General features: G+C 47.4%; 1 protein-coding gene across 1 annotated transcript in view; it reads right to left on the bottom strand.

Annotated features, from left to right (window-relative positions):
- Window positions 1–10,000, bottom strand: part of fat4 (FAT atypical cadherin 4) — an 81,167-nt gene that overhangs the window by 31,006 nt on the left and 40,161 nt on the right. Inside the window, exons 3-6 of the mRNA XM_080008089.1 lie at window positions 7,082–7,343; window positions 6,445–6,798; window positions 4,215–5,137; window positions 3,137–3,311 (exon numbers count right to left, since the gene is read on the bottom strand). Coding sequence (XP_079864215.1) covers window positions 3,137–3,311; window positions 4,215–5,137; window positions 6,445–6,798; window positions 7,082–7,343 — 1,714 coding nt within the window. The remainder of the gene's footprint in view (window positions 1–3,136; window positions 3,312–4,214; window positions 5,138–6,444; window positions 6,799–7,081; window positions 7,344–10,000) is intronic.

Below are 10,000 nucleotides of genomic sequence, written 5' to 3'. Positions count from 1 at the left end.
GAGGAGCTCCGTGTTTTATTTGGCTCGGTCCTCGTTGAGTCCGGTTATTGGTTGGTTTGACTGGCAGACGAACCTGTGGAGCTCAGGTGAGGAAGACTCCTTCATCTTCGTCACGCTGATGACACGTCCACCGGGTCCACGCTGGAGGACCGGCAGCAGCTTCACGGAGCCACGGAGCGGCACAAAGACTCCTGTCTGCAGCCGATGACGGCCATTAAGATTCTTTATCTGCTGAGCGGACGTTAGACAGCGTCAACACACACACACACACACACATGGCGTGGATGCTGAAAGACTTGCCGTCAAAGCCATTGGAGCAGGGATTTACTGTTCTCTGCCCTTAAATAAGTGTGAGCTAACGCCATGCATTTCAACGAGGTGCACACACACACACACACACACACACACACACACACACACACACACACACACACACACACAGACACAAACACACATTTCGATACGAATTTCCCACGGGGATCAATAAAGTGATTCTTCTTTTTTGTAGCTGCATTAAAAGACAACTAGGTTTTATGTTTTAATTTTGACTTGTCATAAAGATGTCAAATACAGTGCTAAGAACTCTGGAGCTAGGCTAGCTGATCCCATCTACAGCCATGCATTGAGCTCGCACAATTAGCATGCAGCCCATCACTACCTCTGTACTGGAGGCACAGCAATTGAACTGGTATCGACCTTCTGGGCTGAATCTGGGGAAGAAGGACAAAAAGAGAATTTCCCCAAAATCTGGAGTATCGCTGAAGTTTTCGTTCCAGTTGGTGTCTAATTCGGCGATTCTCCTGAAAATGTATTCCGGACGCTAAAGTTCTGAGGTCGTATCAAACTGAGCAGCAGAGGAACCAACTGTGGGGAAGCTCCTCTGGACTCTGGCTAACTCGCTCCGTTCTCTGATCCTTTTTTCTGGGAGAGAAGGAAAAGCTTTTCAACTTTGAGACGTGAGTTGGAGTCTCGTCGGTCAGACGTGAAGCGGCGCTGAGCCCGAGGCCTCCAGTCGCTCGGAAAAGAAGAATTTCATCCTTTCATTCTGTGCGAGGCTACGAGGGGGGTGATGTCACCATGACAGTCAGAACAACCCTCATCCATCCCTCCTTCTCTCTTTCTATCTCTTCCCCCAGCACCCGTCTCTCTGTCCATAACTCTCTGATCTGAAGTTTCCCTCAATGAGCCTCCTTTGAAAACACCTTTGTGCAGTTTTCACAGTTGCCAAGTTGCCAAAATGTTTCTGCCTCTTGTGAGTCAGGGGCCGTTGGAGCCGTTTGGAGCATTTTGTTTCCATAGATTTCACGACAGATTTCACTCCCGAGTCGCTGCTCAGGCTCCAATTAGTGACTTTACCTTCATCAGGAAGCCGTGCGCGCCCCTGGAGGGCGGCCCGCCGTGCACGCTCACACAGGTCTGTAGAAGTTATTCTAGGATTGTCTTTTATGTATTGAACCTTGATTTATCCTGGGAGCCTCAGTCCTGATCAAAACAGCAGCATCACACAAACATTTAGGTTGTGGAAAACAAAAAATACATAAAATACAAATAAGATGATAACAGGTGAATGTAGATAAAACTATATTAAAGGTTAAAATGTGCATGTGCAAATGCCAATAGAGTCCATGTCCAATAACTTGGGGAGTTCTTGAAAGTCCCCCAATTGAATTATCATAATCCACAAATTCGGTCCTTCTGTCGCGAATTCCAGGCAGAAGAGTAAGAAAGTAAGAAAAGACCTTTTAACGAGCTGAGCACAGACGATGGGGACTGACAACAACAAAACGTCCTGAGAACGGAGCTGATAGCTGCCCAGATTGTGAGAGATGAGATTATTTTCACGGAAAGGAAAGGTCTAAACTAAATGACCTGAGTGAACATCTGTCCGGTCATACGTCATGTAGCGCTCAGCATTAGCTCGTAGCACAGATGCTCAAGTGTTTGAGGGCGTGCACGTGTTCTGCACATGTGGAGCCAAAACCTTCCCACCAGTTCAGGTTAGTGGCTCGCACCTCAGACCCTTCTGAAGCAAATGAAGCGATTTCACAGAATAAAGGAAGTTTCTCTGCAGCATTTCCTGAAGTGGAACGTTGGATCTGAGGAGCGTGAGTCCGAATGCATTTAGAAGAATTTCTGCGGTTGAAGAGAGAGAGCGACGCCTTTCTGCACCATCCACCTTCCTCCAGATGAAGCCTTTCTTCAGCCTCAAAAATGTGAGAAAGCGCTGCAGGGTCATTTAGGCTGAACTATGATTATGGGGTTTTACAAAATGTTCATATACCACGTTAAAGCCATTGTTCTGCCTCCTGGTGGCTTCACACTCAAACACTCGGAATTCTTTGTCGGGATTTTTGGATACAGGGTTCCCCCTGAACCTTTGAGGCTGGAGTTGGAGAACTTTGGCCAAATATTCAAAAAGCGAAAAGTGAAAAATCCAATCTAACGCAACCAATGCGCATGAAAACTATCTAGCATGTGATGAGTTCTCCAACAGCCTGGGATATGGATGATGATCTGGTCTCTATCTAGTCAGTGTGACATCCCCGCTTTCTTCCCCAAAAGAAGCATCTGGAAGCTGCGTTGTCGCATTCCCACCAAAGTGAGGGTGAGTCAGAAATACCCGGCGTTGGTCCGGTCACATGGTCGCTCCAGGAATGAGGCTCAGACCAGCGCCGCCTGGACAGACGTATACTTAGCTGCCTAGCATGTGATTTGCCTGCATGTAGACCTTCAACTGCACATTAGCTGGCCTCCGTGCAATAACAAGCCAACCTTTTATCTCAATATAACAAGCTGCACCGCCGTGTCCAAATAAACAGGGCGGCCATTCAACCCCAGACTGACAGAACGGTTCAGAACCAGAACCATCCAGGAGCTAAAAACGCTTCATGTTTAGATTATTGGGCCGCAGAAGTCTAAATGCACGGACATTCCTGTCGGCTCCTGAATAGATTCTGCGGATCCTCCGATAGAAAGGCACTCCGACAGGAGATGACGGAGATGAAACATGGTGTGAATTCTGAATCTGTTTTAACGAGAAATAAGACCTTGATACTACAAAGTGATTTCCATCCATCGCACCACGGCTTAAGCATTTAGAGATGGTGGCAGCGGTCCGGACCGGAGGGGTGTTTACCTGAGTCGGTGGCGGTGACCAGCAGGACGTACTTGTCCTGCATCTCGCGGTCAAGGGTCTGGCTGAGGCTCAGCTGGCCGCCGGACGACAGGCTGAAGGTGCTCAGCGCGTTGCCTCCGCTCAGCATGTAGTTTAGCTGCCCGTTGGAGCCCTGGTCGTCGTCTTTGGCCACCACCTGAGCAGCCCAAAGGTTTAGGCTTTTTAGAATCTAAAAAGCTAGACAATGACCTTTTTAAAACTCACTATTTTCCCACCCAGTCAGATAACTCAAAGTGGAGGTCCACAATCTTGTTTCACTAGAATTTATGCTTCTGGCGGAAAGCGGTGGTTAATCTGGGAAAGATGAGAAGGAAAGCTGGTGTTTTCCGACTTAGGACACCAGCCGTCTTCTCCCCTGAATCCAGGGTATAAATCTCTGTGACACACGGGTCAATAGGGGAGTAGAAGTTTGTTTGCTTGAATCAAATCATTCTATATCAGATTGGCCGTGCTGTTTAACTCTTCTGCTTTTGCAATTTGAGGCAAATCCCACTAATGACGTGATATCCATATTAAAAGTCCCATTCTGTGGGAGGCTTTGATAAACAGGACTCTCTGTGAGTTCAGGTTCTGGTTTATGTGTTGGAGCTGCAGAAATCTCTTCCCGTCTGGACCCGGTCCCAACGAGCTGCACTCTCATTTCCTCACATGCATGCGGAGGAAAATCAATTTCTATTGCCCCAGGATCAACTCTGAGCTTTTTTAAATATATGACTCATTTAGTAATCGTGGATGCAATTAAGATGGTAATAGCCACACGACACAATATATCAGCCTTTTACTTAACATTTCTCAAAGTCTTTTCCTGCTCAATCGAGCCTTATCATTGTCCTAAAACTTATCTGACATCATTTCAGCAATAGATTTTTTTGTGATTTTTATGAAAAAATAGACCAAGTGTTCACATATATATTCGCTGATCCCTCCACCTATCGGCTTGGAAAGACTACAAATGAAGGTCGTAGGGCTGAAGTACTTTATACCTCCTAGTTTTCATTCACACTCTAACAATGTCTGAACCTTTTGAGCCGTCACTGACCTGCAGGATGTCCCTCGGTAAGCTCTCCAGGTTCTCCTGGATGTTCACCGTGTACGGAGAAAGCTCGAACAGCGGTGCACAGTCGTTGACGTCCAACAAGACGATGTTGACCGTGGCGCGGTCCACTCTGGGGCTGCTCCCGCGGTCTGCCGCTTGGACTGCCAGTGAGTAGGAGGCGCAGGCCTCCCGGTCCAACTGCTTCGCCACAGCGATCATCCCTGTGACCGAATCGATCCTGAACTCCGAGTTGGTGTTGCCCCCAGCGATGGAGAAGCGGATTTGCCCATTGGTCCCCTCGTCAGCGTCACTGGCGAAGACCTGGATCAGGTCGGTCCCGGTCAGGGTGTCCTCCTGGATGTCGATGTGGTAGACGTTCTGGGAGAAGCTGGGCGTGTTGTCGTTAACATCCAGGACGGTCATGGTAACGTCCATGTTGGCGGACAGCGGCGGCTCGCCCTTGTCGGTGGCCACGACCGTCAGGGTGTAGTTGGAGAGCTCCTCCCGGTCCAGCTCCCCCACGAGCCGCACCTCCCCGTCTACGGGGCCGATGCTAAACTTGTTGCCGAAGGCTCCGCGCAGCGCGTACTCCACGTAGCTGTTGGGCCCGCTGTCGGCGTCTGAGGCCCTGGCTGTGAAGACCACCGTTCCCACCGGCGTGTTCTCCTGGATGTAGGCCATCTTCTGGGAGGTGAAGCTGGGCGAGCAATCATTGACGTCCAGCAGGATGATGGACACCTGGGCGGTGCTGGTGAAGCGTGTGGCAGGAGGCGGCGCCAGGTCATGGACTGTGATGACCAGGTTGTAGAAGGACTGGCTCTCCCTATCCAAGGTCCTCTTGGTGTGGAGGACACCCTCCTTGGTGACGTCAAAGTGTCCCTGAGGGTCTCCTGACGCGATGCTGTAGAATAGCTGAGCATTTGGACCTGGAAAGAAATGATAAAACACACACAACACACTTAGTCTTTTCTTATTGTTACTTTAAAATAGTTTGTGAGAAATTGACTGTCCATTATTTTTAGGTAAAGGGGAAAGGAAAACTGATAAATTTAGAAGAGCTCCGGGTAATATGTCCTTGAATAAACAATACCACCTCAAAAACAGCCGGTAAGAGGTCAAGAGCTGTTCTATCTGCCTGGTTCTTTTTGTTGGCCACTTAATTGTTAAAATGTGTATCTGAGTTAACCACTGCTTGTTGTTATCACCGTGCATTTCCACACATTGTGTGCGTCCAGCTGTAGCTACAGCTACGGCTGATGCATTCATCCAGAACGACAATCCACATCCCCAAGTGACAGCGGCAATGAAGCATTGAGAAAAAAAATCCCTCAAAATTAAACTCAAACTTTTATCTCAAACACTGACTGGACCGTGTGAATTCAGCAAACTATCTCATCTGGAAATCCGTTGTAATCAGCAGCGCTCCGAGATTAAAATTAGCTTAAATTGAGCGTCTATAATTCAACTCAGCGGGGTATTCATGTGTAAACTTCTGGCACCTTCCCACACTCTGCTGAGTATTTACTGTACACATGTAATCCCTTATCACGAGCCAGGGCCACTTCCATGCGCGTCTCGGCCGCAACGTCCACACACAAAGTCTGGGGGTCAGAGGTCAGGGATTAGGAAGTGCTAACAATGGCGATGCTTTCTTTTGACAGTCTGAAGGAGCAGATCTTCCAGGAGGTCAGACAGTGTAGACAGCACCAGGAATGTAGGTCACATTAACCACATTAGTCCTGCTTGAGGCAGTAACTACAGTGGTGTCCAAACACCAGCGCACTCATCACATGGGGAGAAAGCCATGTTTCATCCTGTCACTCATGTGTGACATCCATGAGAAATGGATTTCAAAATGAATAGTCACTGTTTGTTTAACTGTCATAACTGAATGATGGCCCTGTCTTCAATTAAATGCGTCTTTCATATGCATGGCAGTAAATAATGTTGCTACTCGAAGTGCTATTAAGTGTTTGTGGTTTCAAGGAAAACTCGAGCCTACCCAAGTGATGAGCATCAGTCTTGGTGAAATTGATCCAGTGATGAGTTTTTAACCTCAGCCGAATTGCACCGGGGACATGGTGGTCACGGAAGAATCCCACCGTTCGAACGAACACCTCATTGACGGCAGTGGGCGGAAGCTCTTCTCTCAATACTGGAAATATTACTTCTCTTTAGGACTCTATTTGCTTCCTCGGACAGATTTACTTTCATTTTTATGATTTGGACGTACCATCGTCAGCGTCTCCGGCCCCCATCGCCAGGATGCTGGATCCGGGGGCCAGGCTCTCGGAGATGGAGGCGCCGTGGGCCGTGGTGTTAAAGACAGGCATGTTGTCGTTGACGTCCAGGACGTTGAAGTAGACACGGACCCTGCTGAGCTGCCCGCCCCCGTCCTGGGCCCGAGCCGTCAGGATGTAGAAGCGCTGCCGCTCATAGTCCAGCGGCCGCGTGACGTTGAAGACCCCCGTGACGGGGTTCAGGAGGAAGGTGTCATCCTCGACATCCTCGTCCTCCAGAGAGTAGGTGATCTCCCCGTTGGCCCCCGAGTCAGAGTCGCTGGCCAAGATGGCCGCCACAATGGAGCCTGTGGAGACAGAGAGACGCAGCATGAAGAAGCATTATGAGTTCTCTGGCCGAGCGATCTGAGGGATAAAGAGAGGATTCTAGGAGTGGACGCTCTGGACGCTCTGGCCGGCCAACGCCGGGTCAGACCCAGACGGAGGGATTTGAAGAGACTCCTCTTGCAAATGAAACAAGGAAATACAGGAAAACCTTCTGAAGCACCCGGTGTGTCTCCATTCCAGTCCATTATGCTGAAATAAAATACTACAGACAGACAGACAGGCATAGACAGAAAGACAGCGTACCAGGCTGGGTGTCCTCTGGGATGTCAAAGGAGTAGCTTCCTCTTGAGAACTTGGGCGCGTGGTCGTTGACGTCGCTCACGGTAATGTTCAGCCTCATGTCGGAGGACTGTTTCCCGTCGTCCGCTCGCACCAGCAGCGAGTACTTGGAACGGCGTTCGCGGTCCAGCTTCCTGGTGGCGGTCAGGTCGCCGGACTCGGGGTCGATCCGGAAGCTGTCGTCCGCCCCGCTGATGATGGTGTAGGTCACCAGAGCATTGGCTCCCTGCGGAGATACCAGGACACCGTTTCAAATGTCTTCATAAAGTGTCTGATCAGTATGAATATGGATAACTGAGGAGTGCATCATCATGTAATAATCTGTAAAACTCCTTAAAATTAACATGTTCCTGATGATTCTTATTAAATGGATGTGAAATTGGTGCTGATTTACTCCTCAGTAAATATTTATGTGACAACAAGTTCAGAAATTATCTAATTCTACATGAACTCATATTTCTTAGAGTCACGAACAGACGTCATGTTTCCCAAAAGTCTGATGTACGAAAGTTGTAAACATTGTTTATCCTGACATTGGATCGTGTTGGTGCTGGCTTTGCAGAAACAGCGACCACATCGTGTTTACAGCAGCAAACCGTAACGCTAACAGCCAGCAGAATTGTGGAGTCACGCGTTTCCACGTTCATTGTTCCAGAGCGGCCTAGTTCAGCACGGGCAGCCGCCCAAAACCGCGTTTTAAATCAATATTTGCAATAAGTTTTCATGAACTTTGTTTGGGCTTCTGCTGAAATGGAGGAAAAGCAGCAAATAGGAGACAGACGGGTCTCCGATCGGTCGGAAGTTCTCAGGCCATGACGGTTCAAAGCATCAAAGGAACTGGAAGCCAATCAACCAATCAGCCAATCAGAACGCATCGCTGCAGCAGATGAAGGGGAACTTCAGGAAACTCAAACAGAAAACTCCTGAGCATTTAGAAGTATCTAAGAGTAAAGTCCAGTTTGTATTGTCCTTAATCACAGTACAGCCTGACGGGGGGCAGAAGGAGAATGACCAGAGGGAAACATGATATTTACTATATCATATATACAGAATATCATGTTCACCATATGGAGCCTATTGTGCTGCTGCATGATGCCTCTAGTAGAGATGAAGAATCATTATTTGTCACACACATGCAGTGACGGCGACCAACACACACTTCAAATTGTGGCTGGTGAAATGAGGTCTCTGCTTTTGCTTCGGGGGGGCAGTATTCAATGACGCCTGGAGACCAGTTACAAATGTCCATGTTCTACATGTTTTGGGTGGGGGTCCTTACTGATGTTACCCCATGTGAGCACGGAAAGAACAGGCAAACTCAACACAGAGAGGACCCTCATCAGGAGATAACCCACTGGAGCACGGTGCCAACAGCACCCCAGGGAATCAAACCCAGGACCTTCTTGCTGTGAGGCAGCAGTGCAATGCACCGTGCCACCGTGCCCACACGCCCAGATGTGGTCAGCACCAGGACCAGTCCACGGTGGTCAGAGAGTCCAGCACCAGGACCAGTCCAGGGGGATTGTAGCTCTGCTCACCAGGTTCCAGAACCTTTTCATATTTCTGATGGATGAGTATTTTTATGAGACGTGAAGAGAGAAGAGTGACTCTATCACTCCCATGAGACAGACAGACAGACAGACAGACAGACAGACAGACAGACAGACAGACAGACGGACAGACAGATGGCCGGATGGACCCAGAGCTAGTTGCCATGTTCTCCTACCCCCGCCCCCACACTGTTTCTCTGTTAAAGCAGCAAATGTCTGAATCACATGAAGCTGCAAGAGAAAGGACAGAAGGACAGACGACAAGAAGAGAAGGAAACACAGAGGGTTAGGGTGTTGTTGCAGAGGACACGGAGAGAGGGAGAGAGAGAGAGAGAGAGAGAGAGGAAGAGAGAGAGAGGGGGGGGCGATGTGCATCTCTGCTGTGGTTTCAGAACATTCAGGACTAATCCTGATGTTTGGGACGTTTTGATCATCCTGTAAAACTCATCTGTTCATCTTCTACAGAAGAACTCAGAAAACACTCAGTTAAGAGAACATATTATATATTATTAGATATTACTACATTTTATAATATCATCTTATATATTACATTATATAATATCAAATTAAATATTATTATAATATATATTATAAGTTATATATTCTCATATTATATATAATCATAATATTTTAATTATATTATATCTTATCATATTATATAATTCTGGTGTGGGGATGATCTGGTTGAGCAGCCACAACCTGGATGATGACCTGGATCTAGGTGATTGGGTCAGGGTGGCTGCAAGATTCAAGATTCAAGATTTTTATTTGTCACATACATATACATACTTCCATACATATATGCAGTGAAATGTAATGCAACGCACCCGGTGATAGCACACAATATGTCCTAGGAAAAAATTAAAAATAAAATAAAATAAAAAGTAGAAAATTCCTTTCTAATAGACTGACTAACTGACTCCTAAAACGTAATAAAGTAAGTGGAATACTTACAGAATAAGATAAAAATATAAAGAATAAAATACAATAAAAATAAATTGAAATAAAATGGAATAGATAGAAGGAATATGCTTATGTATATACAGATATGTGCATTTAAAGTGGCATGTGAATTAAAGTGGCATGTGAATGTGAATAGAGGGAGTAGTGTTTGGGATAATACAGCACAGTATACAACAGTACGGCGCAGCAGTACGGCATCATGAACAACCCTGAACAGTGACACAGTATGCGGTACAGTATGCGGTACAGTACGCAGTACAGTATGCGGTACAGTATGCTACATACAGTACAGTAGGTAGTGGAGCCTAGTGCATGGCTCAGTTAGGACCCCTGGTGAGGTCAGCGTTGACAGTTCTTATGGTTTACGGGA

The sequence above is a fragment of the Zeus faber genome (genome assembly GCF_960531495.2).
Source record: "Zeus faber genome assembly, chromosome: 10".
NCBI classification, from domain to species: domain Eukaryota; kingdom Metazoa; phylum Chordata; class Actinopteri; order Zeiformes; family Zeidae; genus Zeus; species Zeus faber.
Note: the sequence above shows the minus strand (reverse complement) of the source record. Positions and strands in the feature narration are given on the sequence as shown.